General features: G+C 39.8%; 3 protein-coding genes across 5 annotated transcripts; 2 read left to right on the top strand and 1 right to left on the bottom strand.

Moving 5' to 3' along the window:
• Positions 1-265: 265 nt before the first annotated feature.
• Positions 266-3,526, top strand: dhrs12 (dehydrogenase/reductase (SDR family) member 12). 2 transcript variants are annotated; one of them, XM_077537694.1, is made up of 10 exons: positions 266-439; positions 951-1,084; positions 1,160-1,242; positions 1,325-1,417; positions 1,477-1,558; positions 2,123-2,184; positions 2,627-2,731; positions 2,808-2,898; positions 2,975-3,112; positions 3,188-3,526. In XM_077537694.1, the coding sequence occupies exons 1-10, from the start codon at positions 384-386 to the stop codon at positions 3,298-3,300; spliced, it is 957 nt and encodes a 318-aa protein (XP_077393820.1). In that variant the 5' UTR covers positions 266-383; the 3' UTR covers positions 3,301-3,526. The 2 variants fall into 2 exon arrangements, with proteins under 2 accessions (XP_077393820.1, XP_077393821.1); XM_077537695.1 differs by having other exon boundaries at positions 292-439; positions 1,034-1,084.
• A 1,043-nt stretch (positions 3,527-4,569) lies between these two features.
• wdfy2 (WD repeat and FYVE domain containing 2) lies at positions 4,570-12,085 on the bottom strand. Of its 2 annotated transcripts, none has more exons than XM_077537692.1 (12): positions 11,722-12,085; positions 10,834-10,901; positions 9,623-9,696; positions 9,453-9,507; positions 9,238-9,388; positions 9,015-9,127; positions 8,464-8,590; positions 7,162-7,267; positions 6,989-7,090; positions 6,705-6,835; positions 5,486-5,594; positions 4,570-5,400 (listed from the first exon to the last, which is right to left on the bottom strand). In XM_077537692.1, exons 1-12 carry the CDS (start codon positions 11,856-11,858, stop codon positions 5,371-5,373), a joined length of 1,203 nt encoding a protein of 400 aa, XP_077393818.1. In that variant the 5' UTR covers positions 11,859-12,085; the 3' UTR covers positions 4,570-5,370. The 2 variants fall into 2 exon arrangements, with proteins under 2 accessions (XP_077393818.1, XP_077393819.1); XM_077537693.1 differs by lacking the exon at positions 11,722-12,085 and adding an exon at positions 11,010-11,593.
• A 1,224-nt stretch (positions 12,086-13,309) lies between these two features.
• ints6 (integrator complex subunit 6) lies at positions 13,310-25,229 on the top strand. Its single transcript, XM_077537685.1, has 18 exons — positions 13,310-13,840; positions 13,970-14,047; positions 15,364-15,513; positions 17,937-18,026; positions 18,157-18,340; positions 18,660-18,785; positions 18,866-19,017; positions 19,097-19,249; positions 19,706-19,838; positions 20,213-20,307; positions 20,391-20,501; positions 20,570-20,785; positions 20,976-21,102; positions 21,722-21,864; positions 21,950-22,136; positions 22,340-22,690; positions 22,766-22,859; positions 23,736-25,229. Exons 1-18 carry the CDS (start codon positions 13,730-13,732, stop codon positions 23,827-23,829), a joined length of 2,595 nt encoding a protein of 864 aa, XP_077393811.1. The 5' UTR covers positions 13,310-13,729; the 3' UTR covers positions 23,830-25,229.
• The last annotated feature ends 627 nt before the right edge of the window (positions 25,230-25,856 follow it).

The following is a 25,856-nucleotide window of genomic DNA, read 5'->3' as shown; positions in this document are numbered from 1 at the left end:
AACATAAACATAAACATAAACATAAACATAAACATAAACATAAACATAAACATAAACATATGCTATATGAGCAAGAATACCGTTTAAAAAAAAAAAAAACACACACAACCACCAACAACGTATTCTATTTATTTGTAGTAACTTGTACGTTTAATTGAAAGATGACCTTTCCAAGATGGCGGCCGTTTTATACGAGCTAGCCTCCGCTGCATATACCGCTTCGGTCCTCGGAGGGGCGCTGTGAGCGACTGCGAATATAAAAGCGTACTTCCGGTTCCCCTCCCACTCCTACATAAGATTCTAGTCAGGCGTTACGAAACGTAAACATTGAATGTATTTCTTCTGAGAAAGCGAGTTTAAGGTTGTCACTTTATATAATAAGCATGTCGATGTACAGGAACGCCGTGTGGTTTATGAAAGGACTACAAGAATACACCAAGTAAGTTGAAATGAACACAACTCGTAGCGAGATAAGGTTAGAAATTAACATTTGTTTGGCGTTCGCGGACTTCTCACTATGGTAATGATTATTTAAAGTGGTCATAAACTGTAAAATACATAGTTTGCACGTTTTCATTTGAGTCTCGCTTCGTGTAAAACATCGATTACATTTTTGTCTGATTGGCGGTAGCTTTAATTATTTCTACAGTAGTCTACACACTACACATTAGGCCTATCCATCTTTAACATCTAAGACTTCTAAAATGTTTTAAATGAAAGTTGTTGGGGGGTTTTTTCGAGAAGAATGAAAAAGCTTTTTGTCCAGTTGTTTGGAGTTTCTATTTTTTTTTAACAAGTTTATTAATTAAAAACTTTATTTAAAAAAAAAAATACAAAAATGCAAAGAAACTGGCTTTTTTTTGTGCTAAAATTATATTTGTCTTTAAAAAAAATATATATATATATATATTTATTTATTTTTTCTTTTTTTTTTGGTGAACTTTCACCAGGAGCGGCTACGAGGCGGCTGCCAAGACTTTTGTGGCGTCTGACCTGGATGTGAACTTGAACGGTCGCTCCTTTCTGATCACAGGGGCCAACAGCGGTCTGGGCAAAGCCACCGCGCAGGAGATTGCCAACAGAGGTGAGCGACGACAACCTCTATGCCTTGAATTTTTGTGGCCTTTGCGCACCTGTCTGTGAAGATGTGTATTTGCAGGGGGAACCGTGCACATGGTGTGTCGTAACAAGGGGCGAGCAGAAACGGCCAAGCAGGAAATTGTGGCGCTGAGTCAGAATCAGGTAAGGCATACTGGCTCGGTAGTAACCCTGGAATTCTTTGGAAATGTAGCCCCGACACCAGAAATTTTGCTGTTTGTTGCAGAATGTTCACATCCACATCGTGGACATGTCAAGTGCCAAACAAGTGTGGGAGTTTGCGCTGAGTTTTTCACAGAGTAATGATCTACATGTGTTGGTAAGTGTGTGGTGGTGTATACTTTAGACTGTAACTAATTGTGTAATGGCTGTCACCAGATCAACAACGCAGGATGTATGGTCAACCAGCGTGAGCTGACCGAGGAAGGGGTAGAGAAGAATTTTGCTACAAACACCCTCGGTGAGCAAAACCACAAAATGACAATTTACAAGGAAATGTGTGATGACATACAAGCAATTTGGTTGGACACATTATAGGAAGTGCTATTGTAGCTGTCCCATGAAACGCTGTCCAATCGATGCAAATCTATATAGTTGATGTCTGTTAAATAATGTAATAAGTACTTATTAAAAAGTCTTTCCTGAAAAACAAACAAAAAAAAGTTCAAGTGTAATTGCAAATAATATGCATTTTTTCTTTTTAACTGGAAGATTTTGGACTAAAGTATATAAATATAAGGCTTAAAACTGTTGAATAAGTAAAAGTTAAAAAATATGTAATTAATATTTTTAGTTAAATAAAATAGTTGGTCGAAGCTGGCAAGTTTGGGTAAAATCAAATATACTTTGTTAAAAAACAAAAACAAAAAACAGCATAAAACAGCTTCTGTCTAATATTTAATGCCCAATATTTTATAAGTGACAAACATTTGTACTTACTACTGACAAAAGGAATGTTAAGTTCGAATGATGAAAAATGATATGGCCATAATCTTAAGTAAAAACATGTTTTCCCTGATTTCAGGTACGTACATACTCACCACTGCTCTTATACCTGCTTTGAAGAAGGCTAAGGATCCCAGAGTGGTGAGTGGACAATTATTTTACTAATCGGTTCCACCACACCACAAAAAAAAATACAACTGCACTTTGTACAAATACACAGCAATAAAAGTATTGGCCTGGACCACCAGGAGGCAGTATAATAAATACATACTGCATACAATTGCATGAAATAACGGAAGACCATAGTGTTGTTTGTATGTGTTACTACCGCTTGTATTCAAATGTTAGTTGTTTAAAGGTTTATAATTACAGCAACATTGATGCTAGTTTCTTTTACTCGCCAGTGTTTTTCCTTTTTTTTTTTTTGCCATTCTGTTTCAGCATTAAGCTAGCAGACTTCAGGGCAATGTTATGTCCTCACTATCTCCCAAACTGCTCCTTACTGGAAAAAAAACTCGAGGTATCTCTGTGTATAATCGTATATTTATGCAGTATGTTTCAAAAGGGTCACTTATCCCGGCAGGTGACGGTGTCATCGGGCGGCATGCTGACGCAGAAGCTCAACGTGGACGACCTGCAGTTTGAGAAGGGAGCCTTTGACGGCACCATGGCCTACGCTCAGAACAAAGTTAGCAACACACGAAAAATAAATAAGAAGTGGCGAATACAGGCCGACGTGTTATGTTGTTGTCATGTTTATCTAGAGGCAGCAGGTGATACTGACCGAGAGATGGGCTGCGCAGCACAAAGACATCCACTTCTCCTCCATGCACCCAGGATGGGCCGACACACCGGGTACATAGGAAAGCAAACACTCAGCATCTTGACAAGCATTACACATTTTGGTAATATTGTTTCTACTCGGTCGTAGCCGTGCAGACGTCCATGCCGTCCTTCCACGCCAAAATGCAGAACAAACTCCGCACGGAAGCCATGGGCGCCGACACAGTGGTGTGGCTGGCCGTGTCGGGGGCGGCCGCCCAACAGCCCAGCGGACTCTTCTTTCAAGGTCTGGAAATATTTTCTTTTTTTTTTTTCATGCATTGTGGGAGAAAACCAGTTTGAATCCGGTCATCTCTCCCAGATCGGCGTGCTGTGGCCACACATCTCCCGCTGGCCTGGTCCCGGTCCACCACGCAGGACCAAGACAAGCTCCTGGCGGCTCTCCACGACTTGGCGCTCAAGTTTAAACCTTGATGTTTTTTAAAATTATTTTTGAACACTTCTCTATTCATGTTTACATTATTATGTTAATTATAATAAACCAAATATATTATTTTTAATTATCTGCAGCACTGTATGATACTGTATAAACACAAGTATCATGGTTTAATGGTTAGATGATTTATTGTAAATGGAGCTGAATGTACTTTGATACTCAAAATGTTAACCAATATATAATAAAATCACTCTTTTTAATTTATGGTTATTGTTGAATTGAGGTTTAAATTAATGAACCATTTATGGCATAAAATATTAGCAAAATCATTTGCTTATTTTTAAATTGCAGTAAGTTGAATAAAATAAAAATATATAAAATAAAATAAATGAACCCAATACCACAAAAAAAAAAAAATCTAAATTAATACAACAAATATTGCATGACACTTTGCTCATCCCTGAAATCTCAAGACATGATGACATTGGGTGTGAAGTTTTAATTTTTGAGCCATATATGTAGAACATTTCAAACTCCAAATTGCATCCATTTGGGCGCATTACACTTTATAGGTTAAAAATAATAAATGGAGAATCAGTTGAATAAAATAATTTATGGTTATTTTTAAATTAATGAACCAAATTTGTCATAAAATATTTGCAAAATCATTTGCTTATTTTTTAAATTGCAGTAAATTAACGAATTAGTCATTAAGATGAATCAAATAAAAAAAAATATTAAAAAAATGAATGAACCCAGTACAGTCTTCCCTCGCTATAACGCGGTTCACTTTTCGCGGTCTCGCTGTATCGCGGATTTTTTTTTAAGTGTAATTTTGCATATTTTTTTACAGTGATATACCCATTTTATAAAATTTATGAAGGTTTGAACATTGTCAATGTTTGAACAAGAGAGAAATGTGAGAACATGTAAATGCCTCAATGAGAAAAGTGTATAAATTGTGCGGTCGGGGATTTTAGAGCCTTAAAACATTTATAAGAGTTGTAAAACATAAAGCTAACTACTTCGCGGATTTCATTTATTGCGGGTATTTTTTGGAACCTAACCCCAGCGGAAAACGAGGGAACACTGTACCACAAAAAAAAGAAAAAAAAATCTAAATTAGTACAACAAATATTGCAAGCCACTTTGCCCATCCCTGCTTAAGCTGCTAATCGCTGAAATCTCAAGATATGATAGTTTAATTTTTGAGCCATATATGTAAGAACATTTCAAAACTCCAAATTGCACCCATTTGGGCGCATTGCACATTACATGTTAAAAATAATGAAGAAATGGACCGCAAATTTTCACTTGAGGATCCTTTTGTGCTTCTTTTAATGCATCGTTCACATATGATCACAGTTCATTAAACACAGCATATTCACACAAAAAATATCAATGGCCTCACATACATTTGTTTTTTAATACAGTTTGAGTCACCCTCTGAAGAAAGTCCTGAATCATAATGCAAGTTAATCGAGTATTACACTCACATAATAGCAACACGTAGCAGATGTAATGATCGCAGCTCATTTCCACCAATCAGCACACAACATTGTCCCTTCTTTTTGGTTCCCTACTTAAGTGTGGAAGTAGGAACTAGTTGTGGAATATCAATAAAAATTCAGGTCAGATAATGTATTTGTATTGTAGCTCATTATTAGCCTCGTACACTTTAAGCAAATATGATTTTGTTTTATCACAAGGCTACTAGGTATAAGTGGGACAAGCTGACCGGTTAGTCAGAAGAAAACAAATCAAAAATATCAAAGTACATTGTTGTATATTTTCTCCATCTTTGGACAGTATTCCAGTGCATTAACATTGTTTTTTTACACAATCGCACAGTAACATTAACATCAGATCACAGCTGCTGCTGATGATGATTTGTGAGTGTATGTTTTAATGCTATTATTACACTGACACACACTTGAATAATAAATAATCACAAACTGTACACACCTTGTGTGTGGAGCTTACACCCTCTCACCCGTGAACGGCCCGCCATCCATAATGGCCTCCGCTTCCCTTCCCGTCCTGCTCGAGGCCGACGGCTGCCATCCCGCCGTTGGCGCACGGAGCTTTTCCTGGCCGGAGGCGTGACGTCATGAGACCACGGGCGTCATGTCCCAGAGCTGAGCAACAGACGCATGCATGAAAATGTCAACTCTTCGTCGTCCTTCACTGCTTTCGTAATAGCAATCTTGACCTTTGGCCTACCTTGACCACCTTGTCAGCGCCGGAGGTGAGCAAACACCCCGTTGTGGGCTCGTAGTGCAAGTATACGATGGCGTGCTTGCTGTCGTGGAAGGTGGCCGTGGGGGCGCGACTGGGGCGACAACACAAAATGGAGGACGTCGAGTGGCATCATGAGCTATATGACTGGATAGCCGATAGGCCAAAACTTTTGAGGTCATGAGGCCACCATATTACTGCTCCCAAGAAACGTTTGACATATAATCCTATACATTTACAGTATAGAAATTGGAGACAGTACCTAGTTGAAACACTAAAACAGTATGATTTATCCATCCATTTTCTTGACTGCTAATTCCTCACAAAGGTTGCGGGGGGTGCTGGAGCCTATCTCAGCTGGCTATGGGCAGTAGGCGGGGTACACCCTGAACTGGTTGCCAGCCAATCACAGTATGAATTATGGGGTTTAAAATTTATGAAACATAATCAAGAAGACCTCAGACATTTTCCAACTTGCCTTAAATACACGTATAAATGATATGATTAAAGGAATACTTTACTTATTTAGCCATTTTTGGCAGTCAAACATTATTATTTTGCCTATAATATATTTGATATTTTCATTATTGTTCATGTACAATTAGTACCATTAAAAACACATTTTGCAACTTGCTTGTCGACTGCAAATGACATCACAAGGGCTCAGCTTGTGAATGTCACATGACCAAACCGAGAAAACAGGTGAGCTGTGATTGGTTACCTGAGCCCTTGTGATGTACTTTTCAGTCGACAGCAAGTTGCAAAATGTGTTTTTAAAAGGTACTATTTGTATGTGAAAAATAATGAAAGTATCAAATTAATTATAGACAAAATATTAACTTTTTATTTCTGTAACTGGCTAAATAAGTGAAGTATCTCTTTAATGTTTAACACAGGAGGAAACTTCTATTGGGGTCTAAGGAACTGAGCGATAAAAGATAAAGGTGGTCTTCAAAGCAGCACATACCGTCCACTTTTTTTTTTTTTTTTTTAAATAGTGACTACCCCACAAACCCCCCACCCCGCTTCCGGTCTCATACTAACTGCCTACTAGCTACTAGCTTTATATGTCTCATCTGTACATATAACAGTAGTCTGCTCGCGAAGTAACATGATGGCCTCCCTGTGACTTCAACGGCTTGCACTGCCGTGTATGGGCTATCAGCTCTCCAGTCATATGTACAGGTGAGAGCGCCATACTCACTCCTCGTCTGTGATGGAGGCGTGGCAGCCGTCGCACACGCGCACCTCGAACTCGAAGCCCATGAGCGGGATGGTGGAGCGCTTGGACGAGCACTTGCCACAGAGAGCCTGGCCGCACTTCCTGCAGTGGTGCTGAACAATTGGGAGACAATAGGAAAGGAGGGAGGTAAAAAAAAAAAAAAAAAAGGCAAATGGTTTTATTGAAGTCTTATTCCCACCTCTAAATTTAAATCCGGGGCTAATCGAACGTTTCCATTATCATCAATTATAAATACGTTTCGGTACCTGTCTTAGTCCGATTTTCTTGCTGTCCCACATCTGTTTGAAGTTCCAGAAGAAAGGCTGCTCACACTTTTGACACGAGTCACTGTCAAGCCACTCTGGAGTCTACACATCCATAAACAATTAAAAATCACACACAAACGATCGAATACTAAGTTCCCGTAAGCGACTCTGACCTCTTGTCGCGTCACGTCCATGTTCCAGATAACGATGCCGCCGTCGGCGCTACACGAGATGAGCTGGCGAGTGTGCGAGGCGTAACACAAGCCCTGCACCTTGTCGCTGTCACACGCACATGCACCACTCCATGTTAGACAACAGCAACAAATGTTAACTCTTACGTAAAATAGAAATGCAAGATGAGATGTATTTATAGTACTGCAGTTTTTACAAAGCACGAAAAATACACACGTTCAAAAACTAGAAAAATAGAACAAAAAAAAAAAAGACAATTATTTGACAAAAATACAGTGACAAAAATCAAAGATGTTACAAAAAACTATAAAAAAAATAAAAAAAATCATACCAAATTACACAAAACATAATTTTAGAAAAAGGGACAAAAATATATTAGGAATGAACCACAAAAATATTAGAAAAATTTAGTAATGAAAATACAAAGATATTAGTAAAATATACTGAAAGACAAGACAAAAATACAAATATAGGGGAAGAATTACAAATATGAAAATATTATAGGAAAATACAAAAAAAATAACTTGAAACACAATAATATTAAAAAACATTTAAAAAAATGATAAGAAATATAAAACATTAGGAAAAATACAAATGTGGGTAAAATACTGACATATAGAGGCCAGATAAAACCACAAAAATTAGAAAAAATAAAATGAAAACAAAAAGAAGTAAAAATATGAAAACATTGCGCACAAAAATGCAAAAAAATGAATGGAAAAATACATTAAAAATAAAACTAATTTAAGGAAACGATACAAACATACAGGACTGTCTCAGAAAATTAGAATATTGTGATAAAGTCCTTTATTTTCTATAATGCAATTAAAAACAACAAAAATGTCATACATTCTAGATTCACTTGGAAACACTTGCAGGTGTTTCGAGTTAATTAGACGATTCAAGTGATCAGTTGAATAGCCCACTTGTATACTTTTTCATGATATTCTAATATTTTGAGATAGGATATTTGAGTTTTGTTTAAGCTGTAAAGCCATTTTCAGCAATATTAAAATAATAAAAGGCTTGCAATATTTCACTTGATTTGTAATGAAACCAGAATGTATGGCATTTTTGTTTTTTTAATTGCATTACAGAAAATAAAGGACTTTATCACAATATCCTAATTTTCTGAGACAGTCCTGTAGTTGACGGAAAAAGAAACAAAATAAATGAAAATACATGAAAATAATACACAACATAAAGTTTCGTAAACCTGGATCACTACTGCAGTTATATGAAATGCAAAACAGTGTGGGCAAAAAAAAGGCTTTGACTCCTACTTGTGCCCTTGCAGTTCGATAGCTGTGCCTTTGCGACCTCCGATGTCCCACATGATGATGGAATGGTCGGAGCTGCCGGAGAATAGAACCCTCTGGGCAGGGTCCCAGCACAGTGCAGTCACATTACCTGAAGAAAAATGGAGGGTACTCTTCATTTCGCATACAGCATGACACTGCCCCCTGCAGGAGCACATGAGGCACTACAGCACAAGGCCATTGTTTAAATCTGCTAACTTGGCACTTATCTTTCCCACACCATCCAAAAGGTCACAGTCCACGCTCAGAGTATACACGCTGCACTCACTGAATAATGCTTGGATTCATGACTCACAACAAGGCCGTGATCCACCAGATCTAACAGATGGAATTGTGGTGGGAAAATAATTGCTGTGTGTGGCACTTCCAGTAATAGCAATGAGCATTATCATCACCTAAAAGGTCCTTAGAGGGTCTTGTTTTACTCCCCAACTGAGGAGAGTACGACACCAACATCTTTGCTTATCTGGCCTTGATGGAGGTCGCTGATTGTGTATGTTGGTGTGCATATGTACCTGTGTGACCCTTGAAGGTGGTCACAAGGCTGCAGCTGTCCTGCTCCAGCTTCAGGATGGTCACCTGACCCGACTGATCGCCAACAAAAGCGTGTCGAGTCTCAACGTCGAATCTGAGAGAATTAAGTTAAGAGGTAGGATAAACAAAAAACAAAAACACGATAGCAAACGAGAAACCATCTCGACAGTCATTTGGATAGCTGACAACGTAGAGGAAGGATACTGCAGTCCGGACACCCAGGCTGACGTGTGGTACGATCCCAGCTGCTGTCCGCTCTCCGAGCAGTGCCAGGTGAAGGTCTTATCCTGGCCCGTGCTCAGCAGCCACTCCATCTCCAGCACGAACAACACCACCGTCACTCTGCCCTGGTGGGCTACAAAAAGCATTCACGTCAACGACATGCAAAGCGCATTATGAAAAGAAACGCGCTCACTCACCCTGATAGGTGTGCGTGGGAGTCATCTTATTGTAATCTTCAGACAAGATGAACTCCTGGAAATGTCGTGACATCAGAGTGTCAGAGTTTCTTCTTACTCTTGTGTGACACTCTAATAGTGTTCAAACTAATCAACTTTAATCCGTTTATATAGATTTCCTGGCTACTCACGCAAACACTTCCGGTGTCCATGCCCACCAGCAGACGCCTGGTCTCCGGGTTAAAGGTCATGCAGGAACATGAAGCTGGACACATAAAAACGGAAAAGTTGGATTAGGGATTATAAATAGTAAACATCAATGAATTCTACTTTCTCACCTAGCCCTACCATTCATGAATATTTTATGTTAGCGTGTATATTTGTATTTGTGAGGCAGAAGAATTGCTGAATGCATCACCGAGCTCCCTTTCATTGCACAACAGCTCAGGTGATGTTCCAACATGTCGGAAATTAGTGTGCACCGTGGGAACACTCGCAACCATACAAAAACACTCGTGTGTTCTTCTTGTTATTTTATTTTTATTTTTTTATCAAAAGTTACATTTTGTCCTTAACAGGCTACCTCCTCTTCAGTTTCAGAAAATATCAACCATTACAAGGTCAAACGACTAAAATGGCCAAGTTTGGAAGCCTTGTGTCAGTTCGCATCAAATGACTTGAATGAATTGAATTTTTGGGGGCTTGTTGATGCAATTTTTCACAAAAGACAAGTGGTCAAATGTCGTGGGATTTGCGGAGATTGTGAAAGTGCCCAATGTAAATATTATTTAATATAGTATTCGCTAGCTATTAACTACTTACAATAGAGCATTGTTTTGTTTTGTTTTGCCATTTTTTGCCAACATTTTAATTATTTTTTTTTTTAAAGACATTTTTGCTAAGAAATCATTGGTTAGCAAGTAAAAAATATTTTTTTAAGAAATAATTTGGATTCTTTTTTTTCTTCTTTGGATAAAACACTAATCGAGAATAGTACTTTTGTTTGATTAAGTTTTTTTTAATTCTTTTCTTCAGGGAAAAAAAAAAAAGTTGTTCAGTCATATTTCTAGGGGGACTTACGTATAACAATGCCTTTGCCGACAAGGTTCTGTGGTGGTGACATTTTGGAAAACTCACTTTATTTGTATGTCCAACTACTTTGGCAGAACAAAATGTTACGTTTTCATAACATTTGGTGAGGCATCAAGTGTGTTTGTTTATTAGATTCCTATACAAAGTGAGTCAAATGTTAACTAGAGTGCAAACATTCAAAACACTCACACCCTGAGGGGCTCAAAGGGAAGATTGAGCTCAGTTTGTCAATGACAATGAAACTGTTTTGTAGTTTGTCCACACTTAGGCATTTTTTTTTTTTTAAGATATGAAGGAAAAGTACACTTACACGGCATCGCATGGTAGACGCTGGGCCAATACTGTCCACTGTCCCGCTTCATCCAAACCCGAATTGTCCTGTTTGAGTGCAAACAAATTGTTTTTAATTAAAACTATATCAAGCGTGTGGCAATATGAAGACCTACTGTGGCCAAAAACACAACATAATCACAAAGATGGAAGTACCAGTATTCGACTAATGCTGCAATCACTACTTATCTTCTCCTCTTCTGATGTTCGATTAAGACTTTCTACTGGTACTTTTTTTTCTTTTCTTATGAGTTCTGTTGTGGCTGTAAAGTCCGATGCGAGCTCCACACGGTCTTCCACACACATTGCACACAAAAGCAGATGTAGGCCTTGGATTGTCACTTCTTCTACCATGAATATAAATTAACAACAATACCACTACTATTACCACCACTATTAGTGCTACCACTACCTCTACCACCACCATTACTACTGTACTACTACCACCACCTCACTTACTGTCACTGCCTACTACAACTTTCAGTTGCTGCGATAAACTGAAATACTCCTTATTAAGATACATGGCTACAGTATAAATCAGGTAGCCAAGCGTTATGTCAATCTAGAATAGACTATTTAAAGTAGTAATTAAATGAGAAATGTACACACGTCTATCTATATACATACAAAAAAACGATGAGCTACTAATAAAGCCTACGATTTAACTTGTTGCTAACTAGCATGTTGATAACAAGCTGGTCAGACTACGACGACACTTGATACATGACATATTGGTCATTACGTATGAAAGGGCGAAAATAAGTATCCAGACGGGGATGTGAGTCAGCCAGTGCAGGGGGGGGTGAGGAGGTGGGGCGTCAGTGGCGCTTCCAAAGCGGTGGAGTGCGCGTCGTTCAGGCGTGCTCACCTGTCTTCAGACACGCTGATGACGCCGTCCTCCTTGGGGATGATGACCGCCGCGCTCACCACGTCCTGGAAGGCGTCGATCTTGCTCAGCAAACATGGCTTCCGAACCTGCGGCCGCGGCTCGATTTCGGCCGCCATGCTGCTGCGGTCATGCGCAAAACCACCACGCCGGGAAAGCGTAAACCTTAACCGCGGGTAGGAGGTAGGGCGAGCCACGGACTGCGATGGTGGGGTGTAGCGGTGCAGGTGGCACTCACTCGATCTGCCAGTCAGTCAATCAGTCAGTCCACTCTGTGGTGGCGGCGCGGTGGGAGGGTGTGGGGGTGGCCATTGTCAGCTGACACTATACTCGTCTGCCGGCGACACTTACTTCCGGTCATCAAAATAAAACTTCCGGTAACCATTCCCACCATGATAATTACTTGTTCTAACATCACTAGTATCTGTATCACCACTACTAACCAACCAGCATTTCTTCTCCCACCAGTGGGCCGCCACCATTACGTATATTAATAAAACGGTTCCACTACCACTACTACTGTACCTACTACTACTACTACAAATTCTACAACTATTACTATTACCACCTTTCACTACTAAACAAAACATTATCTTTTTGATAAATCAGTCGTTTTGCTTTTTCTTTTCTTTCTTGCATTTAAAAAAAACAAACAATTAATTATTCTTTGGTCGATTGAGAAATTGTAAACCAGCAACACCAAAACTATATATAACTGATCATAAAATTTTATAATTTGTGTTCACTTGAGACTTCTTATGTATATTGTGCAAACCCACTATCACAAAGCACGATGTCAACATACTTTTTTAAAATTTATTTATTTTTAAACTTCCTGCTTTCATTATCATGACTATTTCCGTTCCCGTTTATGCGGAAGTGGTGGTGTTTTCCAAGGAGGCACGTCCTTATGTAAATTGTGTTGCACAATCGCACACGCCTGTGCTACTGCTTGAGTGTCTTATGGCACATACTGTTTGAGAACCTCTTTCTTTCTTTCGTGAAAATTTACACTAATCCCGAAATTTATTTGGAGAAAACCAAGATAAAGACGTCACAAGAAACGTGCGTCACTATTTCCGATGTAAAAGCTGCTAGTGGTGCTTTCTTTATGCAGTTTTGCACATGGGAAGTGGAGAGAGCGAGAGAGAGAAAAAGTGTCCTTCGAGTTGCAGGGCGTGACTGTCAATCCCTTTAGATCACTTTTAGTTGCTCCTTTCGCACTGTGATTTTTTTTAAAGCGTCACGTGGCCATTGTCGCTTAAAGAGTCATTAAAGGGTACACGGTAGCAAGCAAGCAGTCCTCATTGGGAATAAACTACGACATATGTCAACACCACAGGGGTAATTGTTGCTATTACATCGCTGCGTGTTTCGTGACAGATGACGAATGTACACAAAAAAAATGTTTCTTTGCATTCTTGCCGCTGAGCCAAGTGAACATGCGCAGACTGCTCTGGAAGACTTTGACCTTATTTGGATATGGTAATTAACCTGGTCAAAGAAGCCAATCAGAGCGCGTCGTTTTCTGCATGTGATGTCAAAGAGGCGGGGCCAGGCAACCAGGCTGCCAGTAAAACTGCCAGAAGCCGCTCGGCACAGTCAGTGTAGGGAGAAGCAGGGACATACATTGAGGGCGAACTTTGTTGCTATGAAACTTAGGACTATTCGTAAAATATTGTCAAAATTGCCAAAAAAAACCCGTGAATTCATGGGCTGCCCCTAGGGTGGGAGGTTTTTAGCTCAGTTCGCCCAGCGGCGTGCCTCGCCGCTCACTCTTCTGACACGTTTTTTTGTGTGGTAGAAAGAATGTGTGAGACAGACAGTTAGCCGGCTAGCTAGTTAGCAGCTAGCTAGCTAGCCGAGGAGGTGACACAGGCGGCAAGCAGCGGGAGAGAACAAAAGATTTTTATTTGGATTTTTTTGGGTGGTATTTTTGGTTGTGTACTGACACCCAGGTCCATGCAGAACGTGTTGTTAGCACCACAAAATGCCCGTTTTACTTTTCCTGGTAGACACGTCCGCGTCCATGAACCAGCGCAGCCATCTGGGCACTACCTATCTGGACATAGCAAAAGGCGCTGTTGAGACTTTTATGAAGGTACTGTACTGGCGGGACACATCCCGTTCGGCTCGGGTGACATGTCTTCTTTTTCCTAGCTCAACCTGTCCACAAAAAAAAAAAAAAAGTCCAACTCTCGGGTCTAAATCATCTCTACTATCTCCACAGCTCCGAGGGAGAGATCCAGCGAGCCGAGGGGACCGGTACATGTTGGTAAATTATGAAGACATTCCGTTCGGGATCAAGGTAGAGTTCATGTTCGGCTCATGTCGGCTTTTCACTGGCCCAGTCTGATCGTGATCGTGGTGATGAGTGTCCCCCCACCCTTCTCAAGGCGGGCTGAGTGTGTTGTAAGCTCCAAAAAAAAAAAAAAAAACTCACCTCAGGAGGAAGCTCGCAGTCCATGCCCCCTTTAAAACATGGCCGACATTTTGTACAGAGCAGCGAGGAACTCTGGGAGTTATTTTTACAGACACATCCTCAGGAGGGGGGGTGGGGGCACTCACACACTACTATTACTTCTAACACTACTTTTTATACTACTACTCTACTGCTACAAACAACACTACTATTAATATTTTAGATTATACGAACATTACAATCTGATAACCACCACTATTCCTTGCACCAGTTGTTTTGCCACCAAAAACTCCAGTGCTACTAATGCTACTCCTAATATCACAACCACTACAACTATCATTACCACCACCACTACTATTATTATGAATGCTATAAAAAATAAAGACAACCATACCACATTTCCCACCACTGCTAGTAATACCACCACTACTATTTTTTCCATTACAAATTCTACTATAACCAGCACTACAATTCCTAAAAATGTCACTTCTACATTTACAACTACTACTACTAATACTATCACTACTATTACCACTACTTATACAGTACTGCCACCATTATCACTACATACTACTCCTTACACGACCACTATTACTACGACTATTCCTGATCATTACTACAGCGACTTCACCCCAATAATAGTGTTACGCCTAATACCACTACTACTACTACTACTACTACTACTACTACTAGACCATTACTAGTACTACCAGCACTATTACTGTTACTACTGCCACTATTACTACCACAGCACCCACAACTAAATACCCTAATACTACCACTACTACAAATCTAATACTACAAGTCCTCCTACTACCATCACTACTACTACCAATACTAATATTGCTGCTACTACTACTACCACCACTTATACTACCACTGTGGTAGAGCATTATAAATACATTTACATTGAGTGTAATGACAAAGAATAATAAAGCAAATTTATTTTAGCATTTACCCACGTTGTTTAGAATAATAAATATGTAATTGATTGATACCTTTTTTGTTGTCATGCTAGCTAACAACAAATGCTGACGTACACATAAACCAGCTTGGTAGAGCTAATTAAAGTGCAGCTGTGGGAGAAAGTTTCAGTCTTCTCACTGCCAGAAAGAAGCACGAAAAAAATGTTGGCAACTGTGGTTGACGTGTAGCAATGAACATGTCATTAACTGGGACGTGTGTGGTTTTTGTGCGTAAAGGCGGGATGGAAAGAGAGCCACGCCACGTTCATGACGGAGCTGAGGAACCTGCAGGCCACCGGGCTCACCAGTGTGGGCCAGTCACTGAGGACCGCCTTTGACCTGCTTAATCTCAATAGATTAGTGACTGGCATTGACAACTATGGGCAGGTAGGAGGCGCTCAAGAGCCACAAGTTCCTAAAACACACAGACCCCTGCCCACCCCTGACCCACAGTCCTCTAAGCATCAACCACCTGCATACTGTGACAAACACACACTCGATATATTTTGACTCGAATGCCTTGCATAACAGTTTGGACCCCCACTCCTGTTTATGGGGTGATAAAACACAAAGTATTTTAAAAACATAGAATTGTGTCAAACTACAGCAAAGATTATTTTTATAATTCTAGCAAAATATCAAAGGACATTTGGTCTAATGGTGACAACAATTTGTCCTATTAATGTATTTTGAGGCTCTTTTCTCTATAAAGTTGTATGTAAATAGACCTAGGATATGGATGTAGGACATGAAGTTATTAGTGGCAAAATACACAAAACATATACCGAAAAAGCTGTTTTCTAATTATTATATTTTTTTGTTGTTGCATTTATTATTATTCTTTTTTTCTTTTCTTTTTTCAATGAGAACACTATGTTCACAAAATCTTGCATTTATCCAGTTATGTTTTCATAAATTATGCCACAAACTGCTAAATTCTGTTTTGACATTAAACCCCAATTTGTTTATGGAAAGGGATTTATTTGGCTGTAAAAACGAACCTTCCAAGGCTCCAGTTTGCTCTTTAAATTATAGATTTGTTTTCAAGACGTTTTAGTACCACATTTTGCCATTAAAACAAAATTTGTTCACAAAATGTATAAGACCACAAAAATGTTATTCAAAATTGAATAGTATGTGAAGTCACCAAACTATGGTTGCCAAAAAATTATCTGAACTTCTTTGTGCACTAAAACTAAACCACATAAATCTGTAATTTGTCAGAAAAAAATATTAAGGCAGAAATGTAGTGTAGTGTCCCCTTACAAATGCAATGTTTTGACATTAAAATACGTGTTGCTAATCAAAATTCTCAAATATTCTATGAGAATGTTTTATTTTGTGTAAAGTGTAATATTAACCCACAGATACATTAAAAAAGGAGTGCTGCTTCCACTATTGTGGGGGTTGCCTGGCGAGGAAGACGGGAGGAAAGGGGGTTTAATCTCAACCACGTTAGTAGGAGAGGGGTGATTGTGATCATCAGTAATAACAACCATGTACTTTGTTATTGTATTAGCCACCAAAATGACCTGTAGCTTAGCAACAGTGAAAAGCCAGTTCACCTCTAAACATCATGAGTGTTAGACAATAGCGTGATTGTAAAATTGAAGGTTGCCATGAAAATAATTTTTGTTCACATTATCTTGTAGGTAAACACTTTGTTTTGCAAATGTGGGAAAACAATAGCTAGTTTTCTCTATAAATAGACAAGTATTGGAACAGAGGTGAACTATTTTGGCACTAAAACATGCCAGTTCAACAAAAGGCATTAAGGCTTCTAAAACAGTATTTTACCTTTAAGAGACATAATCTGTTCACAAACAGCCTGTATTAACCCATAGAAGTCAGTATATTCTTTCAAATTTGAATAGCCTATTTTAACCTGACAAAGATACATTTCCGAAGACATGCAAACATCTTGGAGAGTATCACAAAAAAATGTATTTGACTACAAAACTGCAGTACTTGTGTGAGAAAATAACTATTGACCACAAAAACATATGTCACAGAAAAGTTGTATTTCCTTTGAAATGCAAAATTTTGTTCTCATTTGGCTATAAAAATGCTATATTTGTAATTTAAAAAAATGTAATCGTTCAAAAAGGATATATTTGGACACTAGAACACCATGTGTTCATGAAACGACTAAATTAGGTCATAAAAACATTGTTTTGGCTGAAAAGGCAATAGTTGCCATTATGTCATTCCCACTCCATCCCGTTTCCTGTCTCCTCTCCAACTGTCCTGTCCATCAAAAAGGCAACATAAGTTGGTGCAACATAATGGAGAGGGTGACAATTTTCCATCAGTGCTACTGGGGGCCCACATTGGACCGCACATTTCTTAACCAGATGTCTGCCATCTAGTGGTGTACGCAGCTATTGCAAATTAAAACTGCTTTGCTCCAGTAAACATTGTATTAAAAATAAATAATAATAATGAATTGATCAAGGGCCACCTATGCTGACCGCCAGTTGCCAATTCCTGGTCAATTGCTTTGTCAACACCTCATAAATAAATTGTTTTAATAGCATATCAGTCGTCCAGCACGAATTAACAATACAAAAAAAAACTACACTTAAATATCATGTCATAAGTATACAAACTAAAATCCCAAAAAGGCTACATTAAGCTATGAACAGTTTTTTTTAATGTTGTATTTTGCAACTAAAACACTTGTTGGTGAAACTGCTCAATTAGGCTGCAAAATGTTGTATTTGGGATTATCGTGCCGTTAAAATAATAGTATACACAAGGATTCTACTTTCACATGTACTGTCAATGCTTTGGTTTTCCTGTCTTGGTAGGGAAGGAACCCTTTCTTTCTTGAGCCCGCTATCATCATCGCCATTACCGATGGCAACAAGTTGACCACCAGCGGGGGTGTCCAAGATGAGGTCAGTGTTGGTCATGTCAATTAAATGCCAAAATCATTGTTGTTAAAAGACTCAATTCTTGAACAGTGCATCTGGAAAGTATTTAGTGCTTCACTTAAAATAAAAAAAAAATAAAAAAAATGTCTTGCAGCTCCATCTCCCCTTGACGACGCCCCTGCCAGGCAGCGAGCTGACCAAGGAGCCCTTCCGCTGGGACCAGCGTCTGTTTGCGCTAGTGCTGCGCATTCCTGGCCATGCGTCGGTGGAGCCTGAACCGGTCGGCGGAGTCCCATCCGACGATTCGCCCATCACACCCATGTGTGAAGTCACTGGAGGTAGGCAGAACTTAATCCTTGAGTCCACTTGATTCATGATTGACTCTAATAGAAATGCTTAAAATAAAAAGCATGTAATTCCAGTCATTCAACAATTCAACTTTGTCGTGTGGCGTTTAACTCGCTAGTTCACCCCCTTGGTGTTGAGAGCAACTGTCACTACCTCAGACGCTGGTATCCTCTAATTATTTTGATTAACAGTTGGGTGAATCCACACTTGTCTGAAAGCTACCAGTGGAAGAATTCCACCTGGACCGTTACGCTGATAGCCCAATATATGTGCTTCCTGAATCTCACATGTCACTTTTTATGTTTCCAGGGCGTTCCTACAGCGTTTTCTCCCAGCGTATGTTGAATCAGTGTCTGGAGTCGCTAGTCCAAAAGATCCAGAGCGGCGTGGTCATTAACTTTGAGAAGACCGGGCCTGACCCTCCCCCGTTGGACGGTGAGTTTCACCCGGGCGTCCTCCAATACAACAAAAAGTATCTTATGTAAAGTGTTGTTGTATTATGTGGTGGGGTCCAGATGCTCCACCCGAGGCGTTAAAACCTGGCCCGCAGCCTTGGCATTGCTGCCACAAGCTCATCTATGTCCGGCCCAATCCCAAAACTGGCGTTCCAATCGGACACTGGCCCGTACCTGAGGCCTTCTGGCCGGATCAGAACTCCCCCACGCTGGTAAGTATCATCCAGCGGTTTAAAACTGGAAAGGAAATCCATATGATGTTTAATTAATAATTTTACATTTGTTGCCCAGCCCCCACGCTCAGCCCACCCGCACGTTCGTTTCTCCTGCCTGGACGCTGAACCCATGGTGATTGACAAGGTTCCTTTCGACAAGTATGAACTGGAGCCCTCGCCGCTCACCCAGTATATCCTAGAGCGGAAGTCTCCACACACCTGCTGGCAGGTACAATGCGCGGCAAGGACTCAGTGATTACAGCTTAATTAATCGCATTTCAATTAATAAAAAGTGAAGGCAAAATCTCTGCATTGAAGGTTTGCAGCACTCCGTTACTGTGTTGGCAGTGAACCGTAAGGAAAAAGTCTGTAAGGTTAGACATAGGTAAACTTTATTCAACAAATAGTAAGAAAACATGCACAGTAAGCACATTCATACAGGAGCTGCAAATAGCCACAACTCACGAGTCATTCAACATGCAGATAACAGCCAGACAATTCTACACTCATTTGCTGACACCCACATCACTCACTAGGCCATACACAGTCACACAAACACCTTGAAATTCATAGACGCTACAGTAGAATATGACGATTGTAACCCCAAGTGGTCAAAAATAATGCATTTGTCATACCCATGATTGTGTTTAATAATGCAAACTGATTATTTTTTAATGCTCCTCAGGTGTTTGTATGCAACAGTGCCAAATACAGTGACCTGGGCCAGCCCTTCGGCTACCTGAAGGCCAGCACAGCACTCAACTGTGTCAACCTGTTTGTCATGCCCTACAACTACCCCGTAATTCTGCCGCTTCTGGGTGAGGCCGTCACTTGACTTGTGTGATGTTAATTCCTTTCTGGAAGAAAGTATAATCTGTAAGCAATGACACATTTAACAGAGAAAGGAAATACAAACTGTAGAAGACAAAAACAACTAACAAATTGAGAAAGAGGACGGCACTGTAGAATATGTCAAAGAAAAGAGATGTGAACCCTAAGACAAAACAGATGGAGAAGGAATATGCCTTCTGCACAAGAAGATGAAACAAACTGAAAAAGACGCAAGAAACGGAGAAAGGCTCAAAGCCTACAAGTCAACAAAGAGAGGAAATGAAGAAATGAAGAACGACATGATCATACAAGACAAGGCAAAGAAACAGACGCTAAATTATGTTTGTGTTGTTTACCATAGACGACCTCATCAAAGTGCACAAGTTCAAGCCCACCCTCAAGTGGCGGCAGTCCTTTGAGAACTACCTGAAGACCATGCCTCCGTACTACATTGGGGTACACAAAAAAAACACATTTCTACCTATTTGTACTCGACCTTCCTTTGTCATCTACTTACCTTCTTCTTCTCATTTCCACAGTCCTTGAGGAAGGCATTGAGGATTATGGGAGCTCCCAATCTTCTGGCGGACAACATGGAGTATGGCTTGAGCTACAGCGTGGTCTCCTACCTCAAGAAACTAAGCCAGCAGGTTCAACTCGAACAAACCTCGTCACATTCTGGAGTCTTTTCTGCTCACCTGACACCGTTTACTTCCAGACCAAAATGGAGTACGACCGCCTGATCGCCTCCATCGGGAAGAAGGCGCTACCCGAGTCTGGCATCAAGGTACGATGGCGGGGCGTTGGGATCTCACTGGCCCAGCGCAGAGACTTCATCCAGCAGCTTCAGAGTCTCTCATGCGACGCCCCAGCGCCACCCCTGGAGCTCAACCCGAAAGAGTTTCAAGGCTTCCACCTGGCGTTACTCAACAAGGTCAGTTCTGGTTTTTGGGCCTCCGTCCAAACCCAGTCAACTAGACTCTCGTTGGTTGTTGAAAACTTTTTTTAAAGTCTTCTTCAATTGTAAATTTTAGGCTTCGAGTTCTCCTAAGGGATCGTCTGACTATAAACTACATTAGAGGCATTTGGCTTTGCTGATTTCATATGTTGGATGTCATCCTCAGGGCCTGAAGCCTCAAAGCTTCCGGAACCCTTACGACATTCCCCGTAGTCACTTGTTGGACCAGCTCAGCCGCATGAGGAGAAACCTTCTCAACACCACAGTCTGCACCCTGCGAGGCTACGACGCAGGTATGATATGACAGACGCTGTTAGTTATCACTAATAGGCATCTGAATTTATAGGTATTAAATAGAGTATGATGTTAATATGATACATTAGTGAATGTACAGTTAATATGATCTAATATGGTATATAGTGTAAAATAATTAATTAAATAATTAATATAATTACTACAGATGAAACGATAACGGCAATATCGCGATATTAAAACTCACACAATACACAATATATCGTTGTCATGTCATGATATTAAAAGCTGCACATCTAGGAAAAAAAGTCAGGTTGATTTCCATTTGTGCACTTCTAGCACCCTCTGGTGGCAAGTTTTTTAGTGCAGTTTAATTTTCACAAGGCATGTTTTTGTCCCTGACTTAATGGGTTAAAAGAACATTAAATATGATGGAAATATGATACATTCATGGCACATACATTAAATATGCCAGTAATATATACTTTAGGTTCATAGATACTAAACCTGATTTAATTTTAAATGAAATGCATTTAGCGCATTAAAATATAAATATTAAGTATTAGGGCCTTGAGTATATATTGTACATTAGCGGTGTGGAGACATTGAATATAGTACATTCAGCTGTTTCAACATTAATTTAAGCGTTGATATGCACAGATCAGCTCCACAGCGTCCCCATCGCTCAGATGGGGAACTACCAGGACTTCCTGAAAGCCGCCCCCCAGCCCCTACGAGACGCCGACCCTGAGCAGCCCAAGCGCCTTCACACCTTCGGCAACCCGTTCAAGCTGGATAAGAAGGTGCTTCTGTCATGCCCGTCCTCGAAATCCAGACCCGCTGCTTATAAATCTTTTAACGGCATCTTCCTCGTTTCTCCTCTTCAAGGGCATGATGATTGATGAAGCTGACGAATTTGTGACGAGCCCTCAGAACAAAGGGAAGAGGCCCGCGGATAATAACATGACGGGCGGCGGACCGAAGAGAAGGCGCTGCATGTCGCCACTGCTGCGTCTAGGCCGGGCCTACACGCCCCCCATCTACACTCCTCCAGCCAGCCCTCGGCCCGCTTCAGGTCAGAAACCTGACGTGTAACCAAACAATTTTATATATCAAAAGTACTCTGTAAACTACCTTTTCCCTAAAACTGTTATGTTCCTAGGGGTCCTAACTACGTCATTAGTTTCCTTATGCTTTGGGCCAGCCCTGTATTGTATCAAAATCTTACATATGCTCATATGACAACACTACCACACGCTCATTTCAAAATCTATCCAGACGTGAGCGAGAGCGACGGAGAACCAGATCTGATCATCAACCACCTCAATCAGAACCACTGCAGCAGTTTAGACCCAAGCTCCAACTCGGACGACTTGGATCCCGCCGAACCTCAAGAAAACCACTCTGACCCGCAGCACGGTCAGCACCGGGACAACAAGGAGGAGGAGAACGGTCAGCTGGGTGAGGAAGTGGGGGAGGAGGACGAGGCGGATGTGATCCTGGTGGGGGAACACCCTCCCCGGTACCTGTCTCCCACCGCTCTGAAAAAGCACATCCACAGCGAGACCACCAAAGTCAACAACGAGCTCCGGGGGCTCATCACCAAGGAGATCAGGAAGCCCGGCAGACGTATGCAACTTGAGGATGATTTATTCATTTATTTATTTATTGCTTTCCTAATAAATGCTCATTGGTTCTTTCCAGATTATGAAAAGATCTTCTACTTCCTGAAGCAGATCCAAGGCACCCTGGACACTCGACTCATCTTCCTACAAAACATCATCAAAGAGGCCGCCAGGTACCTTTTTGTTTGGCTTTTATTTGTTCATATATGGTTTTGACCTTGAGTCAATGAGGTTTTTGATCCATTGGTGGGTGTTGTTGTTTTTTTCGTCTTTTCTTAGTTAAGAACAAGCTTTAGATACTTAAGGTGACATGAAAAATTGCGAATGAAGCAATAAATATACTGTAGAGCAGTTTTTGTTATAACAATTTTGGAGGATGTTCAGTTCTTGGTAGTGTCGCTGTTGTTTCACGGAATTCTTTTGTACCCTTATCCTGACTGATTGCATTGATCAATGAAATCCCTGTGATGCTGTACAAGCTCTCTGCACCAGACCATAGCTTGTGCTGTAAAATTTGGCTGAAAAATGTCAGGAAATGCATACTAAATGAACTTTAGGGTAGGTTGAAGTAGCAATAGGTGAGTCCTGACCAGGGTTATTATAGTTTTGGAATTTTCATTTTAGTTATTTAATTTTGAGGGTTTTTTTTTTTTTTTTTTTTGGTTAGTTATCTTTAGTTTTCAGAGTGGTTCTGTTTAGTTTTTATTAGTTGTAGTTATCTTAGTTTAATTTTGTTTCAATTAGTTTCAATATTAGTTTTCTTTTTTTTTTTTTAAACATTTTTGTTTTTATTTTATTTCGTTAACTAAAATGTTTTTTGAATTTTAGTTTATTTTGTTAGTTTTCGTTAACTAAAATAACCTTGACTCACTTTTATCATCAGTTAAATTACCATTAGTTAATTCTGAACAGACAGCCCAATTGTAAGAGAGGGTGCACACTTATGCAACCACATAAACTTTTTTTTTTTTTTTTTTTTTTTTTTTTTATTTCAGTTTTCCAAGTTTTTTTTTTTTTCTTTCTTTGACATCTGTTTTTCCCATGTGAAGGTTCAAGAAGCGTGTTCTGATAGAGCAGCTGGAGAATTTATTGGAGGAGATCCACAACAGGTCCAATAACATGAACCACGTGGATGCACTCTGACCCCCGCCTTGTCCCCTCCCCCCATTGGAACTTCTAACCTACCCACTAACAAAGAGGACTTGTATTTTTGAGTCACAGCACGCGCACGACAGAGGTGTTGCTTTTCAGCCCGGATGACGTGAGTACTTGCGCTGTTCTACAATGACGGATGTGACGACTTTCCATGATGTTTTGGACCATTGGAACAAATGGGTTGTGGTTTCTGTGAAACCCAATTGGTTGGTCGTTATCCCAGCTCGTATGATTTTTTTATTTTTTTTTTAAGTTTGTTTAAGCTGCACTTTGAGGGTTTTCATCCAAATTCGACTCTCCAACAAATACACCCCCCCACACCCCCCCCCCCCCCACACACACACTCCTTGTTAATGGTCTGACAAAGTGATTGACAGGACGGACCGGCAGGCAGCTGTTTAGGCAAGTTGCCTACTGATGATCAACTAACTGGCCATCGATTGTTTGCTTGAAGGTAACTGATGTCTTACAAGCAACTCATTGGTGACCAAGAGGCTGAGTCTCAGACTGGCGGTCAACAGACTGACCGGCAAGTCAGGTGGGTGACCAATCGGTGACAGACTGCCGAGTCATGGGTTCGCCAAGGGACAACCAAAGAACAAATGAACGAGTGGTGACTCAAGAGAACTAGTTACTGATCTACAGAGGCGTCAAATGCAAATACGTGTCCACTGGTTGACTGGCGAATGACTAAGACTAACTTTCATGGCTAAGAGACAGCCGACCAATTCATAGCTGATGATCTACAACCAACTTGTGCTACGCGTGTTGATCAGCGAGCAGAAACAAATGAGTCAATGTGACTGGTCGGCGGTTGATTAACAGGGACTAAAAGCTCAGGAAGTGACATTTCATCTTGAACTCGCATGCACTTGCGTACAATTGCAGACTTATTTAATGTCATTGAAAAGAGCGCCTGGTTGTAGATGGGATTTTCTTTCGGAGAGCTCTGACTCTCCAAAACACACAAACCTGAGTTGCTTTGCGATTTCTTTGGGCAGTCCCTAGCGCTCCAAACCACGCTAACTTGAGTTGATTTGTAATTTCTTTGAGCGGGTTCTAAAATCTGCAAACCACGCAAACATGATCCGCTTTGTGATTTCCTTGGGCGGGTTCTGTAATCTTTAAACCACCCAAAATCCTGACTTGTTTTCCAACCAGGACCAAAATCTGCCATAGGTGTGTTTATTTTTGTTTGTTTGTGAGCAGGCTACCAAAAGAGTATTTTGAATACACTGTAAAGCTGTACATAACTCTAGAGTAATATTTAAAAGATGATGTCGTGGATGACAAAATAATGGCCTTTTTGTAAGTATTTCCTTGAATAAAAGTCTCTATTTTACACTGTGAACGGCCACCGTTTAATAAAGTCTCGCTAAAGACATGAACCTTCTGTCTCTTGTGTCGATTATGGGGTCAGCTAACTAGTTGGAAATATTTTTTATATATTTCATCAAAATAAAATTAGGAATATAAAACGTACATTTTCATTTAAAAGACAAATGTTTTATGAACTTAATAGTTTTATAGTGTTGAAAAAATTCATACAAAATCTATTACGGTACTTAAAACAAAAATGTTAACTAAAACTAAACTATCAGTCTTGGCAGAATAAAATTAAAATCAAAATGGGGCAAAAAAGAATATTCAAAGCATTAATAAAATCATTAGTCATTAATATAATTTTTAATATTTTTTTCCAAAATAAAACATTGCAATAAAAAATACTTAACATAGACATAATGTACAATTAATATTTGCAGAGAAATAACATTTAAAAAAATGAATCCAATTTTTTAACTTGTGGATATTAATAAAAAAATAAAAATAAATAAAAAACTAAAATGAAACAAAAAATTTAATTAAAATAAAAAATGACAATAAATATAAAGAATAAAATATTTAATAACTACTATAACATTTACACTGTTAACATTTTATCAGAATAGAAAAAAAATAATATATATATATATATATATATATATATATATATATATAAAATAAAAAAAACTCCT

Source organism: Festucalex cinctus, chromosome 11 (assembly GCF_051991245.1).
Source record: "Festucalex cinctus isolate MCC-2025b chromosome 11, RoL_Fcin_1.0, whole genome shotgun sequence".
NCBI classification, from domain to species: Eukaryota; Metazoa; Chordata; class Actinopteri; order Syngnathiformes; family Syngnathidae; genus Festucalex; species Festucalex cinctus.
This window is presented reverse-complemented; position numbering and strand designations above follow the sequence as displayed.

What these genes read in the sequence shown, in the direction of transcription:
- dhrs12 (XM_077537694.1), top strand. Translation starts at nt 384, where the DNA reads ATGTCGATGTACAGGAACGCCGTGTGGTTTATGAAAGGACTACAAGAA. An exon ending in TGGCGCTGAGTCAGAATCAG is followed by an intron (nt 1,243 to 1,324) that starts GTAAGGCATACT and finishes TGTTTGTTGCAG; the next exon opens with AATGTTCACATCCACATCGT. An exon ending in CAGCGGACTCTTCTTTCAAG is followed by an intron (nt 3,113 to 3,187) that starts GTCTGGAAATAT and finishes CATCTCTCCCAG; the next exon opens with ATCGGCGTGCTGTGGCCACA.
- wdfy2 (XM_077537692.1), bottom strand. Translation starts at nt 11,858, where the DNA reads ATGGCGGCCGAAATCGAGCCGCGGCCGCAGGTTCGGAAGCCATGTTTG. An exon ending in ATCAGCGTGTCTGAAGACAG is followed by an intron (nt 10,902 to 11,721) that starts GTGAGCACGCCT and finishes GCACTCAAACAG; the next exon opens with GACAATTCGGGTTTGGATGA. An exon ending in GCCTGGGTGTCCGGACTGCA is followed by an intron (nt 9,128 to 9,237) that starts GTATCCTTCCTC and finishes TAATTCTCTCAG; the next exon opens with ATTCGACGTTGAGACTCGAC.
- ints6 (XM_077537685.1), top strand. Translation starts at nt 13,730, where the DNA reads ATGCCCGTTTTACTTTTCCTGGTAGACACGTCCGCGTCCATGAACCAG. An exon ending in TGACCCTCCCCCGTTGGACG is followed by an intron (nt 18,786 to 18,865) that starts GTGAGTTTCACC and finishes GGTGGGGTCCAG; the next exon opens with ATGCTCCACCCGAGGCGTTA. An exon ending in CGTTCAAGCTGGATAAGAAG is followed by an intron (nt 21,865 to 21,949) that starts GTGCTTCTGTCA and finishes CTCCTCTTCAAG; the next exon opens with GGCATGATGATTGATGAAGC.